At 39.3% G+C, this 18,709-nt stretch overlaps 1 protein-coding gene and 1 pseudogene across 1 annotated transcript; both read right to left on the bottom strand.

Annotated features, from left to right (window-relative positions):
• Nucleotides 1-1,743: 1,743 nt before the first annotated feature.
• On the bottom strand, nucleotides 1,744-3,387 carry LOC122049563 (scopoletin glucosyltransferase-like). The gene has a single exon (XM_042610936.1). It carries the CDS (start codon nucleotides 3,351-3,353, stop codon nucleotides 1,905-1,907), a length of 1,449 nt encoding a protein of 482 aa, XP_042466870.1. The 5' UTR covers nucleotides 3,354-3,387; the 3' UTR covers nucleotides 1,744-1,904.
• A 698-nt stretch (nucleotides 3,388-4,085) lies between these two features.
• Nucleotides 4,086-5,439, bottom strand: LOC122048739 (annotated as a pseudogene).
• Nucleotides 5,440-18,709: the final 13,270 nt, after the last annotated feature.

Here is an 18,709-nt window from a genome sequence, read left to right as displayed (position 1 = left end):
TAGATCAGAGAAGAAGACATAGCATGCTTTAATAAATCTAGTACACTTGGAGTAGATGAAAATAGATCTAGCACATTTGGAGTAGACTGAGATGAGGGCGGAGATGACAAAGGGAGTAGAGTGGGGGCAATCTCAAATTTATATTCATTAATCTCAAATAGATTTTATTTTCGTCTACAAAATCTATCTCTAATTTATGTAAATTTAAAATATTTTTTTCCCAATTCTTTATTTAATTTTAAATATTTTTTTTTACAAAAATTATAGGATTTTAAATTCTGTTTGTAATTCATATTTATTTTTAAAATTTTATTTATAATTTTGTCTTAAATTCATTTCAAATTCCTTATATATATATATATATTAAATATTATATTTTATTAAAATAAAATAGATTAATAATTCTCTAACAAATTCATTTCTAATTTACTTAAATATGAAAGAGATTATAATTCTGTCTCACAGATATATTTCTAAAGTGATCATATTTTCTTACCGTGTTAACTCAATATCCTCATATTTCTAAGGAATACAGTTTGCATTGGATAAGTTAGCTATGACGACTCGGTCTCAATCACTCATATCTTCTCTTATTCCACCTCAGTTGTCGATATTATCGTTGGCTTAGTCTTAGTGGTCGACATCATCTCAGACTTGGCCTCATCCACCGACATCATCCACGACTCGACCTCCATCACCGACCTCAACTTAGATACAGCTTCAGTCTACCGAAAAACGTGGACAATGGCCACGAACATTCTAAGAGACGTGGGCAACGCTATGAACATGGACAAAGGTTGCAAATATTCGATTATGAACATGGATAATGGTTGCAAATATTATGGAGAACGTGTACATTTATAACCTTTTGAAAGGTCGCCCACTCCAACTACATCAGGCACGCACGAAAAAATAATCATACTTCTGAGCAGACAATTCAACCATCTTAATAAACTCTAACTTAATAGTTGGAGCGGCCTGTCAAAATTTATTTTAGGTGTCATTCTAATCTTCTGTTATCCTAGGTGTCCTTCTAATCTTCTAGGAAATTGAAGAGTGGAAAGTAAAATTAAAAAAATAATTTTTTACACTAGAAAAATTTTATTACATACTTCATTAAAATTTTTAGGAGAAAAAGAAACGTAATTCATCAATATATAATTTTAAAATCAAAATTAATAGTTTTAAAATTGGACAGAAAACCAACGAATAATACATTATATTACATCACATAATAAAAAAAAATGATATATGTATCTTTAATAAACTCATAAAATTAAATCATGTTTCAATCATTAACTTATGTATCTTTTTTTGATTTATAAAATTATATTATATATCTATCTATCTTTTTTTTATTAAGATAAATAAATAATGGAAGAAAACGATTTCTTCACCCTCACTCTCTCCGTTTTCCAAGAATAAGTTTCCATTATAAACTTGTTTTTTCCCATCTTCAACCATATTTTAGAGCTATCATCATCTTCGTTGACATGTCTCCTTGACGACTATTTAATTATCCAAGTTAGTTGACCAGAACAATTAAAAAGCTATAAATATTTGAATAGATTCGATCCGAAATACCGATTCACATGCAGTCGCTATTATCGAGCGATCGAAGACTTTCTTTATTAGATTTTTTGTCAGAACATAGAAAAGCAAACAGATAAAAAAATATATATATTTTTTTTTTATAATTATCATAAGAGCAATGACTATTGATATGACTAACAATGCGATAGATGTAATATTGTTCTGAATTTTGCTCAATTAGAAAGAAAATGTAGAAACAAAATAAAAATTAAAATAAAAATTAAAATTAAAATTATTGGATAGACTTTCATAACATGCAAGGACATGTATAAAGGATCAATTCTCGAGAGTTCGCACCAAGTCGTCATGGATCAAAGGTTTTGTTGACTTCGCTCCAATTGGGGACGCGACAGTTCGGACATCAACTGGTCGACTTCGCTGTAGGATGAACCGCCGACGGCCACGGCTTCCCTCGCCTTCCGCCCCATCTCCGCCGCCCTCCTCTTCCTCTCCTCGCTACCCCTCTCCTCCTCCATCAACTGCGCCACCGCCGCGGCGATATTTGCTCTCGCTACCACCGGCTTCTCCTCTTCCGCCATCCCCCACACCTCCGCGCCTACGCGCACACCGACGCGCAGTACATCCACCACCAGCGCCTCGTTGTAGAATTGCTCCGCGAAAAGCGGCCACGTGGCCATCGGCACGCCGGCGCTCACCGCCTCCATCACCGAGTTCCATCCGCAGTGCGTCACGAAGCCCCCTACCGCGCGATGGCCAAGGATCGCCGCCTGAGGCGCCCACCCGCGCACCACCAGCCCGAGGCCGCTCCTCTGTTCCTCAACGACGCTCCTCTGTTCCTCAACGATGCTCCTCTGTTCTCCCTCGCCGCCAGTAACCCAGATGTACGGGTGGCCTGCGGCCGATAGTCCCGCCGTAATTTCCCCCATCTGTGCCTCGCTCATTCGCCCCATGCTCCCGAAGCACACATACACAACCGTTTCAGTAGGCTTCGAGTCCAACCACGTTAGAATCGCTGCCGCTTCTTTAGCTCCGGCGATGCCAGCGGTGTCGTGTACAAGCGAGACTGGTCCGATGTGCCACGCCCGCCTCCCCATCACTCTCCGGTAATGCTCCGCGTACTCCGCTTCCAACTCGTAGAAGCTGTTCACCACTTCGCCGTGACTCGCCCTCCCGGACTCGGCCACCCGGTCAAAGAACTCGCTGAACTCGGTGCGCAACCCCGCCGAATCGTGGAGCTGCGACCGCTTCATCTCAATTCGATGTGGCAGGCCGGGCACCGCCACGCGTTCTCCGATCCACGTTCCCAACTCGCGTTGCTCCGCCGCGTGGCGCTCCACGGCGTCGATGACGCAGTGAGGGAAGAAACCCATCGACTGGAACACGAGGCGTGGCACCGCGAGCCGCCGCGCGGAGTCGGCGGTCCAGGGGAGGTACATGTCGGACACTAGGCAGCTCGGTCGGTGCCGCAGGAGCGCGATCTCCAACGGCTCTGCGAACCGCTTCTCGAGGTCGCGGAAGAGGTCAAAGGAGTATGCAGGGGAGGCGAGGAACGGGGGCTGGCGGCGACCAGAGACGTCTCCATCAGCGGCTTGACGAAGGAGGAGAAGGTCGATTTGGTGACCGGAGTGGCGGGCTTTTCGGAGGCGGTCGGCGAGGAGCCGCGGGGCGGGGTCAGGTGAGAGGATGGTTGCGGTGGCGCCGCGGGACGCGAAGACGGAGGCAGCGTCGACCATGGGGATGACATGGCCGGCGGCAGGGAGAGGGAAGAAGAAAATGCTGTGGACTTGGTGATCCGCCATCCGATTGGATTGATTCAGCTGCTACAAAGGTTAGACTTTGTTATACTAGAATTTTGGCCATAGGACCACTGCTATCGTCGTTATCCCATACACTTACCGCCGCCCTGGAAAAAAAAATACTGGGCAACCGTCGTAAGCGGAACGTTGTTTAAGCGTTAGATTTAAATTATAGATTTTTAATGATTTAAGAGAACGATTTGGAATTGAATTAGAGCCGTAAATGAAAACTGATTCAAATATGTTTCCTCTAATTATTTTTTTTAAAAAAAAACAGAGCGGTTGCCTTCGCGTCATGAAACATAATCGAAGTACTTGTCAATTGATAATTGCTGATTGCCAATCATTTATCATTAATTGAATGACAACCTAAGATCTCTGGACATCACCTGTCGCCAAACCTCGGTGATCTGGGGCCTAGGGGAAGAGCTGTCGCATGACATGTCAGGAATAAGCCTTTTCCAGCTGGGTCAAATCGAATCCACTATCATATACACACTATTCCCGGTTAGCTCATGTCTGCTCTTCTAAGAAGTAATTGACCTGATCTTCATGTCTACTCTGCTAAGAAATAATTAGCCTAATCTATCAAATCAACCTCCAAAATGCAAATTTAAACACAGCAGTAGTAGAGAAACGAAAAAACACAGCAGAGGTCCAGTTTACGCACACAGGCAGTTTGCCCTCGTGTATTTCACTCCCAGACATGAGACAACCCAAGGCCCCAAGCTCTGAACTATGCTGCTTCAGCAAACCCGACTTGGAGATTGCCGAAATCAAACACCGTGTGGTACACCGTACACTCCCATGAACACATCCCCCAATATCCTGCACCACTTTCATTCATTAGTTACAAAGATTTTAAACAAACCCCCAAAAAGAAAATATGGGGAGACGAGAATAGACACCAAAGAGGGCCTCGAGGTGGTGGAATGTCGAAGGCAGTAAAGCCACTTATGCATTGTGCTGCTGTTCCTTCCCCAATCTTGAGAACGTACTGAAAGGTCATAAGCAGATTGAGATCATTGGTGTTAACCAGATAAAACAAAGACAAATTATATGCAACTTTACGAAGGATAGTACCTGGTCTGGTTCGAGCTCAAATACTCTATCCCCGATAGTAAACCCGATACTTGGCATGGATGCAAGGGCTCCGCAATCTACAGCTGATTCTCCCATAGGACTAGGCAGCCTCTCACACAGCTAAAATTTCAACTCAATACATGAATAAACGAATACAAGAATTCTTATCGATGATGTCATATGATTCAAAGGGGACTGACCTCATTGATGTAGTTTAATATGCGTTCTTGTGTCTCCTCCAGTTGCAGTTGATTCTGCATCCAGACAACTGCCATCTCACAGGCAGTGCACATTGCATCACCCTGAAGTCTATTCTATGAATCTCTATATATTACTATACACAACATTTTCGATGCCAATACTGCACATAAGGAAAGTATAAGCTTTTTTAGAAGAACCTAAGCAATTCAATTTCTTCAAACATTTATACACAGACCTAATGCCATGGGTTCCATCGAAGCTACACAGACCAATCTGAGCACAAATTTTGCCAGGTTGTGCCTGTAAAATAAGCCAGAGTTATTTGTAATACTATAAAGTAATTACAAGTTTGTTTTTTTTAAATAATCATATAATTTCTGCAAACCTGTGCCAACAACAGGTCGAGAATTAGCTGTCCGTATTCGACAACAACTGCTTTGCACGCTTGATTAACGTTACCAGCAGCTCCAATTCTCTGATTAATCTCAGCAATAATGATCTGTAAAAAGACGCAGGGATATTGATCATCATAACCAGTGCCCTATTAGATCATTTGCCTTTCAACAGAGGGGAAAACTTAATACCAAATGACAGGGCACATTTGATCTTCCTTGAATAAGCAAACTATACAAGGATATGTCTCTTCCACAAAAAATAAAAAGAACAATGCTTGAAAAACTAAAATGGTCATAAAAGAGAAACTGTTTTCTTGGTCCAACGGATACCGTTCGATAAGGAATCTTTCTCACCGCTTAAGGCGGTAACGAGGTCTCGATGTTTCTGCGCCACGTTCTCGTTTCTGCATGCATCTATCGAGGAGTTCGATGACGTGGCGGCCGAGAAGTCGAGAAGCGGGCGGCAAGAAAGATGGGACCTCTCGTCTGCATGAGGATCCGCCTGGGCATGGAAGGGTTTGTTTTATATATCGTAAAAGGCCTTTGTATTCTTGTTTAAGTAATGTATAATCAGCCCAATTTAATTGGGGCGCATAATTTTTTAATATTTTAATATTATTTTTATTTAATTTTATATAATAGGTTCACTTTTTAATATATATATATATTAGAGGTAGACCTTTAAGCATCGTTTCTGTTGAATTGTCTTAAAAGTGTGTGATAATTTAAAAAAAAATTAGTTTGTGTTTTTATTTGTAAGACCATCAGGGATATCTTGGATCTTTAAAAATTTATAGATAATTAGTGGTTGTCTAATAATGATTTTTCCTAGTTTACCTAGATTTTTGTTTAAATTTTTTAGAGTTTCTTTTAGATTTTTGTTTGGTTATTTTTATAGATATGATTTTCAAGAGTGAGGAGTTGAGTTTCTAATACAATAAGTCTATAATGTAAAACGTCAATAGATCTAATATGATGTTATTTTGTTATATCAGAATTTGATCTTCTTGGCTTACTAAGGCAGAATTACTATAGCCAATGTCTTTATTTTTAACAAATTGTTGAGAAAATCTAAAAATTTCTTCGTAATGCGTATTTGTGAATTGTATTTTGTTCATTCAATATTGGGTCTTCAAAGGATCTTGAGGCTATTATACTAAACTTTTTTTTAACAGATACTAGGTCTAGGTCTGGTTGCTTCCTTACTTCTTTCTAATGGCTTCTAGTGAACCTCACCTGTAAAATATCTACAAGAAGGCTAATGCCCCAGCTATGTAGGAATATGGTTGTCTCTTTGCTGTCCTTTCTAAGCCAGTATAGGTCTTACCTTAGCCTACTCATCAATTACAGTTACTGTTCACCATCATGCTACTTGAAAAAGGACTGAAGAAGACCTTAGAGGTAATTCAGAGAGAAGAAAAGTTTTCTTGCAAGAGAAGGAAAGCGTCTTGAAAAGAGAGGGTCTGCTAGAATGGTAGACAGGTGAGGAGGTAATGAAGGGCCTTCGTTTCAGAATGGAAGATAGGTGGCAGAAAAGGAGGAGGTAAAGGAGGACTGGTGGTAGGAAAAAGAGTAGGTCCTGCTTTTACTTTTAGGAAAGGAAGATGGGTGGCAGATAAGGAGGATGGCTTAGGATAGGAGGGACTGTTATTTGAGTGGAGTTACTATAGAGTGGGTCGAATTTTTAGGAGTCAATCATGTTATCTATATTTTGTTCTCCTGTGGAATCCAAAGATGAAGCTTGTGAGCTTAACGCTTGGGTTAGTGCTTTGTGCTTGGCTAGGGCGGCCCGATAGGCTCTGGATGAAAGTGTTGAACTTGCTAGTAGTTTGTTACTCATTCTTTCTGTCTTCTTTTGATAATGATGAAAGAGAGTAGTATGCTGGATAGTAAAGTTGAACGGAAAGAATCTGTAGGACCGTTAGATTCGATAGAGGGGGGGGGGGGTGAATATCGATTCGAAAAGTTGAGTAAAAATACGCAGCGGAAAAGTAAATGAACACAATTGTTTTTACTTCGTTCGGAGCCTGTGACGACTCCTACTCGAAGGCCCGTGGTCCTTGACCACTTTCGTTGGGCAATCACTATCAATTCAAATATTACAGAGTTAAGTACAAGAATTGACAGATAAAGAAAATACCGACAATAGAATTAAAACAAAACCAGCACTGAGTCGGAGAGCTTTTCGTGGCGTCGCAAGAGCACAGAGCAGCAGATCTTGGATTATGAGTTCTTAGATTGATTATTGATTCTGAAGCTCCTGCCTGGGGCTTCTTTTATATGTTGCTCCGGGCGCCTGGATTCCTTCCGGGCGCCTGGAATGTGACGTAACTGCTCAAACCGAGATGCTCCACGTGGCAACGACTTGGCTGGATATAATTTGCCTTCCGGGCGCCCGAACCACCTTGTTCCAGAAAACTCCATTTTCCTGCAAAACAAAGTTAGTCCGAGGCAATATATATCCTGCAACATAGATTGTTAGCACATTTTATAATAGTATGAATTAACACAAATAGTATGACTTAGATTCCGTCTTTCCGAGACCGGAATCTAGTCACGATCTCGACTTAGACATCCGAAATGGATCTAAGCCGGATTGACGCCTAATGTTCCCTTCCCGGGAACGCGTCTTCGCAGTCACTCCCCTCCAGTGACTTACCTCACTTACCTGCCTGACGTCCGGTCAGCCCTTCGACCCGTCTGGACTTCTTGCCTATCGTCCGGTCAGCCTCGTGCCTCAGCGTCCGGTCAGCCCGTCGACCGCTTGGACTTCTCGCCACTATCCGGTCAGCCCGTCGACCTAGTGGACTTCTCGCCAAGCGTCCGGTCACCCGTCGACCGTTTGGACTTCTCGTCAGCTATCGACCCGTCGACCTAGGCGGGCTTCTCCTGCACATCCGGTCAGCCCGTCGACCTGTTGGCTTCTCCTGCACACTCGATCAGTGTTAGACAACAACAAACTAACTTAACTTGATTTATCATTCATCAAAACTCAGGTTAAATCGTTAGTGCTAACCGCACCAATAATCTCCCCTTTTGATGGAATGACAACTGGTTAAGTTAGTGAATATATGCAAGAAAAAAACAAGCATTTAAAGGGTTTTTAAGTTAGTTTATATTTTCAATTCTGGTTTAGCTAACTTAACCACCTAACCCTCCCCCTTTGGCATTCATCAAAAATAAGCATGGATTAAGTAAGCATAGACTTTAGTAAAAAAAATGTTAAGATAATCTGGGGGAGTTCTAAATTTCAAGATCAAATTTTAAATTTTCAAGTTTCAATTTTGAAATGCTTTTCAAATAAGTTTTCAAAAATTCCAAGACTGAGTTTGAAAAATTTATTTTTCAAAACTGATTGAAAAACACTAGAAAAGTTCAGTTTTCTAGAATACTAGAAAAGTACTAGTTTCAAAACCATGGTTTAAAATACTAGAAAAGTTCAGTTTTCAAGGACTAAGTAAAAAGGATAAAAAGTTTGTGATTTAAAACAAACAATTGTGAGTTGATTTAAGAAATTTTTCACAATTTTAAACAGGTTGATTTTGAAAATTGATTTTTAAACTTTGATTTTCAAAATTAAGTTTAAATTCGATTTGAAAAAACTGAATTAGTTTTATTTCTCCCCCTGAACCTGACATAAAATTTTGAAAATATTTGCTAAATATATTCAAAGTAGAAAAAAAATTGAGGTAGAATTTTATAGAGAGATTTTAAAGAGAAGATTAAAAAAATAACACTTGATATAAAAATCTTTAATTTGATACTCCTTTAATTTATTAATCCTCCTTATTTATTACTCCCTCTTAATATAAAATTTTACAACCGTAACATATTTTCGTACCTAAGTGTTTTAGGCGATTGTATAATTATCATTATAAAATTGTTCATTTAAATTTGACTGAACGTAATTAACGTTAGATTCAGTTGAAATGAGTTAACCTTTAGTGTAATGTTAAGTAAGATAAGTTGTTATTAATTCAATAATTAATCAATATTAATAATTTATTGATTAAATTTTGCTTGATTCAATAATTTAATATAATCTAAATTTTGTATTAATTGATGAAGGTGTTAGTTATAATTTAACTTTTCATTTACTTCCTTTTAAGTTGGATTAACTTAGTTTAAAGTTAGTAGTAATTTGAAGTTAAACTCGTTATTAAATAAGGTTAAGGAATGTTCAATTTAAGTCAAACTTTAATTATTAATATTTTAAAGGTTGATAAAAAAAATGAGTTAGAGTAATTTTAATATTTTTACTAAGGTTAAACCTAGGTTCTAATCAAATCAAGCTTAGTTCTCAAATAAAGTGTTAAGTTCTACTTATTAATTACATAATTAAGTTTAAAGTTAAAGTTAACGGAATTTAAGCTTTTAAGTTAGGTGTCTAAGTTTTAAATGAATTTAAAAGAATTATAATTATTATTATTTTTAAGGGATTTCTAACAAGATTTTAAAATGATTAATATACGTTCAATTCAGTTTTGATTTTAGATTAAGATTAATATCAGTGATTAATTTAGGTTTAAGTTTTAAGTTTAAGTTTTAATTTAAGTTTTAATTTTCAGTTAGGTTAAATTAAGTTGAAAAGTAATATTTAAATTAAGTTTTAATGAGTTTTAATTTGAGATCTAATTTTCAGTTAAGTTAAATTAAAAAATAATTTTAACGTTAAAATGATGTTTAATATTAAAAATGAGTTTAAAGTCAAAATAATAATTTTTAAAGTGAAAATAGTCTATAGAAATAATTTATTATTATTACTATTTTTTTTTAAGTTAAAAGAATTTTTTAAAGTTTTTTAAAATAATTTTTTAAAAGAGTTTTTAAAATAATTTTTAAAAGAAGTTTTTTTTTAAAAATGATTTTTAAAAGTGTTTTTAAAATAATTTTTAAAAAAAAATTTAGAGTTTTTTAAAATGATTTTTAAAAGAGTTTTTAAAATAATTTTTAAAAGAAGTTTTTTTTTTAAATGATTTTTAAAAGAGTTTTTAAAATAATTTTTAAAAGAATTTTTTAAAGTTTTTAAAATAATTTTTTAAAAGAGTTTTTAAAATAATTTTTAAAAGAAGTTTTTTTTTAAAATGATTTTTAAAAGTGTTTTTAAAATAATTTTTAAAAGAATTTTTTAAAGTTTTTAAAATGATTTTTAAAAGAGTTTTTAAAATAATTTTTAAAAGAAGTTTTTTTTAAAATGATTTTTAAAAGAGTTTTTAAAATAATTTTTAAAAGAAGTTTTTTTTAAAAATGATTTAGTTTTTAATTTAATTTTTAATTAATTCGAAATTTAATGTGAATTTGAAATTCAATTTGAAATTTGAAATTTAATTTTAATTAATTTAATTTAATTTAAAATTCAAAATTTAATTTAAAAATTAATTAATTTAATCCTTATTCATCTCACCCGATCTAAGTTTTCAATTAGGGAATCCTATGATTTTGTGAGATGAATTAGATTTAATTATAGAGTTTGGTTTAGCTTGTGTTAGATTCAGGTTTAGCTTTGGTCTCAACAAATAGGCATTCTTCGGATAAACTTCTAAGCTTGGTGAGTCACCTGGACGTCATTAGAAGTAACCAACCTTTCGATGTTTTCCGAATAGTCCTATCCACGGAGCTTAGTACTAAACCTTGGTCTAACTAGTTAGGATCCATTTAAGGGTAGCTTCGGTCAGTTCCACTTGGCCAAATGCACCAGATCGAAGCCATATCTTTCTAGACATGCGATGCCCAAGCTTCCCTAACGTACTATCATCCAAAAACTTCACCAGTACCATGATTCAAGTTAAACTGGGTCCCTTTTTAACTAATCCTAATTACCCTGCCGGGTTAGTTTATTTGGGTTATCCTGTCGGGTAAGTTAGTTTTGGAGGTGCCAGCTATTCTGGAGCCTCCCCCTCAATTATCTTCCTTTAATTTAAGATTTTTGTATAATTAGAGTTGGTTTTAGTTAAGTTTTAATGTTTAATTTGTGATTTAAATTTAAGTTTTTAATTTTGAATTAATTAAATTGGTCAAATTATCTTTCTTTAATAGCTTATTTTTAAAGTTTAAATTTTTATTTATTTTTAAATTTGAATTAACTAAACTGTTTGAATTATATTTTCTTAACGGTTTATCTTTTAGCTTTTTATTAATTGTTAATTTTGAAATTTCTAGTTTATTTTTGTTTAATATGTTATCTTTAACATTTAATTTTAAGTTTGTTAAATTCCGTTTTGATTTTATCAAAGTGTTTGATTTTATCCTTATATTTTCTTTGCCTTTTAAATTGATATTGTTAATTAAATTTATTAGATTATTTTTATCTTTAAAGTTTAATTTTTTATTAATTAAATTATCTTGGTTTTGGATAGCATTCTCTAGACTGATTTTATCTTGATTATCAAGGTATTTATTGATTTTATCCATTTTCTCATTTTTAGTATTTAAATTCAAATTTATTTTAATGTTTGACTTATTTATGTCTAAATGCTCACCTAATTTCAAATTTTATGAATTAATTAAATTATTTGAATTGATTTGGTCATTGTTCTGTTTGACCAAGTCAAGGTTGATGCCAAATTGATCAGAGTCTTGATTGACTTGATCAGAGTCTAGATTATTTTGTGATTTTGAATTTAAATCTAGATTATCATGCACCATACTTGGACCAATTTCATACTTATCATCATGCTGATTATTTAAACTACTATTAGCAGTGGTATTTTGGTAAATATTACTAACCTTGAGCGCAACCCCTAATTCAGTAGGCTTCTCCGTTGGATTTGATTCGAGTCCATATTTGACTTTAACTTGATCTTCTAGCTCCATCGGCATCTCGTGAAGCTTGATCAACTGGGTCCACAGCTCATATGCATTCTTGTACTTTTCTAATCTGCATAAAATATTGTTAGGTAAAACATTACAAATAATGTTACTTACCTTTTTGTTCAGTTCCGAGTTTTGAGAAGGTTTCCTCAAAATTAGCATATAATCGATGTCTACGCTTCCTAAGAAGCATTCCATTAATCGCTTCCAGTAGTTGAAGTCTTCATGATCGTATGGTGGTGGTTCGCAGGGGTTCCGTCCTTCTAGAAGAGTCATAATTTCTTGCACACAGAGAAACAAACAAAAGATCCCAAGACTTGGTCTTGGATTAGCAGTGCTAAAAAAAATAATATTTCACTATTTTCGGAAAAAATAATAAAATATTAATAAAATATTTTAAAAAATATTATTTCAAAATATTGAAAATGTAATATTTTTTAAATACTAAACAATGGTGAAAAGATGACGATGTATTTAAAAGACAAACAATATCTAATGTTTTTCTTTAAAACGACCCCCCTTTGCTTGATTGGTGGTTACACCAAATCAGAGCGGTACCTGCTCTGATACCACTTGTAGGACCGTTAGATTCGATAAAGGGGGGGGTGAATATCGATTCGAAAAGTTGAGTAAAAATACGCAGCGGAAAAGTAAATGAACACAATTGTTTTTACTTCGTTCGGAGCCTGTGACGACTCCTACTCGAAGGCCCGTGGTCCTTGACCACTTTCGTTGGGCAATCACTATCAATTCGAATATTACAGAGTTAAGTACAAGAATTGACAGATAAAGAAAATACCGACAATAGAATTAAAACAAAACCAGCACTGAGTCAGAGAGCTTTTCGTGGCGTCGTAAGAGCACAGAGCAGCAGATCTTGGATTCTGAGTTCTTAGATTGATTATTGATTCTGAAGCTCCTGCCTGGGGCTTCTTTTATATGTTGCTCCGGGCGCCTGGATTCCTTCCGGGCGCCTGGAATGTGACGTAGCTGCTCAAACCGAGATGCTCCACGTGGCGACGACTTGGCTGGATATAATTTGCCTTCCGGGCGCCCGGATCCCCTCCGGGCGCCCGGACCACATTGTTCCAGAAAACTCTCTTTTCCTGCAAAACAAAGTTAGTCCGAGGCAATATATATCCTGCAACATAGATTGTTAGCACATTTTATAATAGTATGAATTAGCACAAATAGTATGACTTAGATTCTGTCTTTCCGAGACCGGAATCTAGTCACGATCTCGACTTAGACATCCGAAATGGATCTAAGCCGGATCGACGCCTAATGTTCCCTTCCTGGGAACGCGTCCTCGCAGTCACTCCCCTCCAGTGACTTACCTCACTTACCTGCCAGACGTTCGGTCAGCCCTTCGACCCGTCTGGACTTCTTGCCAGCTATCCGGTCAGCCCGTCGACCTAGCTGGACTTCTCGCCAAGCGTCCGGTCAGCCCGTCGACCCGCTTGGACTTCTCGCCAGCTATCCGGTCAGCCCGTCGACCTAGCTGGGCTTCGTGCCAGACATCCGGTCAGCCCGTCGACCTGTCTGGGCTTCTCCTGCACACTTGATCAGAGTGTTAGACAACAACAGACTAACTTAACCTGATTTGTCATTCATCAAAACCTGGGTTAAATCGTTAGTGCTAACCGCACCAACAGAATCTAGTACCCATTTCCTTTGCCCAGTAAATTTTCTTTGTGAAAGATTCTCCTATAAGAAAATAAGTATCTGAGTCTTCAATTTTGTCCTAGTCCCAATGTGTTCACAGAGGCACGCCAATATTTGAGTTGATCAATAAAAGAGGGAAGAGCTTCCCAATCAAAGTTTGGGTCGGACGAGTAGTCTTCTAGTTCTTCTTGGTAACCACCAACCTCATTAACGTCAATTTTGGCTAGATATCGAGCGGGTTCGATTTTCAGTTCCAGCCATTCAGGTGGAGTACTATTAAATGTGCATATCACAAATGTGTCTTCTTCTTCTAATGCTGTAGAAATAGCAATGTCCAATTTCTTGGGAAAGTCTTTAACTGAATCGGGATCATGGATCTATAATTTATGCAGGAGACTATAGTCTAGTAAAGTAAAAGAAGTAATAATCCACCTTTGTAGGCAGTGTTTGTGTAAGTTTCATAATCCACATTGGCTCTGTGAAAAGAGTAAATAAATTGGCATTGACAATCATATTTGTCAGAGCCAATACAAGGTGGGTCTTTCTTTTGGCATTTGAGTTTGGAGTTGAACTCAGCCTCATAAACTATTATCATACCTTTAGGAGGAGTTTTGTAAAAAGCTTTCAGCCAAACTTCATACATATGTGGTAATATCTTCAGGAATAGTGTTTAGAAAACCTACTAAACGAGTTTCAAAGGCCTTTGTAAGGCTGTAGCCTTATTTTTTCTTTGAGTTGGGCTAAAGTCAAATAGTCAGGACTATGGATTTTTATAGCACCTTTTGATGTGTGAGCAGAACTGTCTTCGAGCTCACTTCCTAATATTTGAGTATAAATTGGTAGAGTGTGAGTGTCTGAGCTAGTAGCTTGTAATGGAATTACTTTAAGTAAGGAACTGATAAAGAAGTGTGGACCAAGTTGAACCCTGGCAGCTGTAAAAGCTTCTTCCAAAGAGTAAAAACCCTTAAAGTAGGGACGTTCCAAGTCTTGTATAGCCAAGTTAATTTCTTCCAAAGTAGAGTAGACCGCTGGACCTGAGAAAACCATGTAACAAGAGAACTTCTTTCTTGCTGGTTTTTGTATAGTAGTAAGGAAATAGTTGGAAACCGAATTAATGGTAGTAATTTTGTATCTGAAGCTTCTAGGTAAAGTGAGAATATGCCAAATATTGTCAAGGAGACAGTTTGGTCTAGTTTATCTCTTGCAATGAAATGAAATTAATCCTCAGGTTGTGTAAATAATTGCAAGTCTTGGTTACCAAACCGCATAGTTTTGGTAGAGAAAGTACAAACCTTTCTTGGTCTGTACATAATCCTATCAGGAGTCACCAAAGTTAATCACATATAGTTAATGCAGTAGTCTAGATAATGTATCAACTAATGAGTTATTTGTTAGAACTCTAAGATAGTTTTGATATAGTCAACCAAGTTCAGTTAGGTCATGTTGTATTTGATCCTTATATCTAAGTGTGCAGGAGCTTAAGAACACAAAAAATCGAGCGAAAGACGCGTCTAGCGAAAAGGACGGCACGGGAGAGAGCCAACGGGCTCGATGCATCCGAGGGATGAGGTGATGCGAAAGAGTACACTAGTAGCTGAGAAGGACGTGAGCGACGTTCGAGGGACAAGAAGCCGGGAAGGAAACCTGCTCGAGGAGAAGGAGAGAAGATGGGTTCGGGTGAGCCCAATTCCAGATGTACGAAATCACCCAAGCGATCGGAGTAGTGGAAGAGCCAAAGGGGGAACTGCGGAGCTACTAGAAGCGCCCTTAATGTGGCTGAAAGCACCTCCGTATCTTTCTGTGGGAAGACGCCTTTAACTACCCATGGAATGCGCCTTCAACCGTTTGAAGGTGCCTTAGACTAGGCAAAATATAATCGTTGGCGAAGATAAAACTTTATTTTCGCTTGCCTTGCTGGAGGCGCCTTTCACCTTATTGGAGATGGCTTCCAGTCTTGGATAAGATTTTTCAAGGGCTATAAAAAGACCCCTGAACCTAAGAAATAGACAACAACTCAAGTATTCATTTTCTAGTAACTTTCTAAGCGTTCAACGAGTGTAAGAGGCTTCTCCGCCTTCACTGAAAGAGATCTTTTAGTGCTTTATTTTACTTTGGATTAACAACCACCTAGATTATAACCAAGTAACTTTCTATACCTCTTTATTTTATTAGTTGTTAAACTACTTTAAGTTAATTGTTTTTCTAATCTTGTTTGAAAGATTGAGAAAGGCTCATTTGTAATTTACAGGTAATTCACCTCTCCCTTCTTGTCGATCGCACGAGTCCTAACAAGTGGTATTAGAGCGAGGATGCTTCAGAAGGACTAACTACCAACCAAAGCAAAATCAATGGTTGGACCAAGCCTCATCCCACCAAAGTTTGAGGGGGAGTTCGCACATTGAAAACACCGAATGGAGGTATTCTTAAAAATTGACTTTGAAATTCTATTAATAATTAAGTATGATTTTGCAGTTCCAAAAGATCAACAAGGCATAGAGAAAGAAAAGTACCTCTGGATGAAAAAGGAACAAAGCAATTTCGTAGCCAACAACATAGTAGAATATCACCTTTTAAGTGTGATCCTGTCCGAATGTTGAATCAATGGACGCTGGGCACGTGGCGCTCCCCGGCTGCTGACGTGGATCTTCGACTGGTTGCACAAACCTCCGGCAAACCTGCACAGAAGTCGGGCCGGGAAGGGGTTCCCGGCGGCGACCCTCCGACGCTCAAGTCAGGTAAGATAGTAGTGAAAACAGTGGCTCCAAAGTTGTCCCACGCGTACCTCCGGCGAAGTATGAGGCTCTTTATATAGAGTGGTGAGAGAGCTCTTGCACGTCCACCAAGGCGCATACGTGTCCGCAGCCCATACCTCGGTATGTGTCTGTCAGAAAGCTTACCTGACGCCATACTGCTACAGTCCAAGCACGTCTTCGATGGGACAACAGAACACCTCGTTGTCAGACTTGAAGTATGGCCTAGCCATAAGACTTGACAGCTGTCAGAAGATGTTCTTGTCCTTCTATACCCACCACAGGCCAGGACGTCCGTCCGTCCGGTTGGACGGGGAGTTCCGTCCGGACGGCTCTCATCTCACGCGCCGGCCGGACGGAACCCCCATCACGTCCGGACTACCACTTGCATCGATATGCTGGGGAGAATTTCGGTAGGGTGCTATGTAAGGACTGTTAGCACTATGTTATCTTATATCTTTGGCCAAGCATGACTTCCGCTCAGCCCCTCGTTACTATTCAATTGAGCGTCGGAACCCCGACTTCTGTCGGGGCGACTTTTACCATGGGCTATTCATCGGTCGGTCGGCCGGGAGGTCGGCCCCTCCTTCTCCGATCGGCCACCTGGCTTTTTGACTCCCGCGTGGCATTGACCCCTCAGAATGGGGGTCCCCTGTTCTAACCGCCGGATCACTTGCCTCCCCCTCAAGTCTAGTCGAGGGAGGCGAAGTCCGACTGACTGGACTGCCGATCTGACTGGATAACGACCGCTATACTAATCCGCTCGGCTAGGCATAGAGATGCACATCCGGTCGGCGGTGTCTTGCTCGTGCCTTGTATTCCCTTGAAATTCTTATCAAATCCTTTCCCTTACTGCCAATCACGTGCGCTGCGCACGGTAAGGTGCGCTCATTAAATGCGACCTGTGTCTTGCTGACACGTGGTGGCCCTGCTCTTGTCAGCGTATGGCGGTGGCGTTACCTCCGATGAGACAGCAGCCGTTTGAAATGAATGGCTGGATGATGACCTCGTTCTTCGTGACCTGAATCGGACGGCCACGTCCGTTCGACGCTAACGTTATAAATCTCGCGGCCACTTCTCTCCGCCGCCTTCTTGTTTCATCGACTTCGCCCTCACGCTGCTCTCTCTGCTCCGACGATCCTCATTCCCTGCATGTTTGGTGCGCTCGCCATCTTCTTCCTTTCCTTGATCTTTCTAGCACCCGTAAGCCTTCCTTTTCAGCTCCCCATATCCTGTATTGCTTTCCTTTTCATTCTGTTGGCATTTTCCTTTAGTTTTTCTGTCAATATCTCTTCTGTTTCGGCCATGGCGAGTACTTCTACGCCTACAGTCGGCGCTCCTAGTCTCTGGTATGCGACTATGGAGAGCCGATTCGATGAAGAAGACGCATTGCGTCTCATTCGGACGTATGAAATTCCGGCCGACCACGAAATAGTTGTAGCCACTCCTTCCGATTGGCCTAATGATCCGCCGCCCGGCACCATTTGCTTCTTCCGTGATCAATTTTTGGTCGGGCTGCGCTTTCCTCCACATCCGTTCATCGTCAAAATATGCAACCACTTTCGCCTCCCGCTCGGCCAATTAGTCCCGAACTCGATTAGGTTGCTGAGCGGGGTGATAGTCCTTTTCAAATTGAACGATATCCCCTTGGACCCCTAAATCTTCCACTATTTCTTCTACCCAAAACAATCCGAGTGGGGGACCTTCATATTTCAATCTAGGTCAGGTTTCGTTTTATTTACCAACATGCCGAGCTCCAATAAGCATTGGAAGGAGCATTTCTTTTTTATGCGTCTCCTCGAGCGGCCGTTTCCACTTTCTATCAGAAGATCAAATTCCCCGTGGAGGATAAAGTGGGTGAAGTACAGGGAGATCAACTAGCAGCTCAGCGATGCTACGTCGAGATGGTCCGAGCAGAAGCCAATTCCGCTCGGAAGACACCCCGGATCGAGGTAAACGCCATCACTCTGTCCAAATGCTGAATCAATGGACGCTGGGCACGTGGCGCTCCCCGGCTGCTGACGTGGATCTTCGACTGGTTGCGCAAACCTCCGGTAAACCTGCACAGAAGTAGGGCCGGTAAGGTGTTCCCGGCGGCGACCCTCCGACGCTCAAGTCAGGTAAGATAGTAGTGAAAACAGTGGCTCCAAAGTTGTCCCAAAATGACGTTATAGGACGAGGGAGAGTCGACCACCACGATGTTTGCTGTCCTCGTCCTTCTGAGCGGCTCTTCTCCCAGCGAGATAGCCAGCCGGATCTGTCCGACCGGCTGAACTTCGTTACCCGTAAACCCGTATAGAGGGGTTGTCATGGGTAGCAGCTCGGCTTGATCAATTTGTAGTTGATCGAACGTCTTCTTGAATATGATGTTGACTGAGCTTCCTGTGTCAACAAATACGCGGTGAATAGTGTAATTGGCTATTACCGCTTTGATGAGGAGAGCGTCGTCGTGGGG

This window comes from Zingiber officinale, chromosome 2B, assembly GCF_018446385.1.
Source record: "Zingiber officinale cultivar Zhangliang chromosome 2B, Zo_v1.1, whole genome shotgun sequence".
NCBI lineage: Eukaryota > Viridiplantae > Streptophyta > Magnoliopsida > Zingiberales > Zingiberaceae > Zingiber > Zingiber officinale.
This window is presented reverse-complemented; position numbering and strand designations above follow the sequence as displayed.

Bases quoted from the DNA above. Each gene is read 5' to 3' on its own strand.
- LOC122049563 (XM_042610936.1), bottom strand. From the start codon at position 3,353: ATGGCGGATCACCAAGTCCACAGCATTTTCTTCTTCCCTCTCCCTGCC.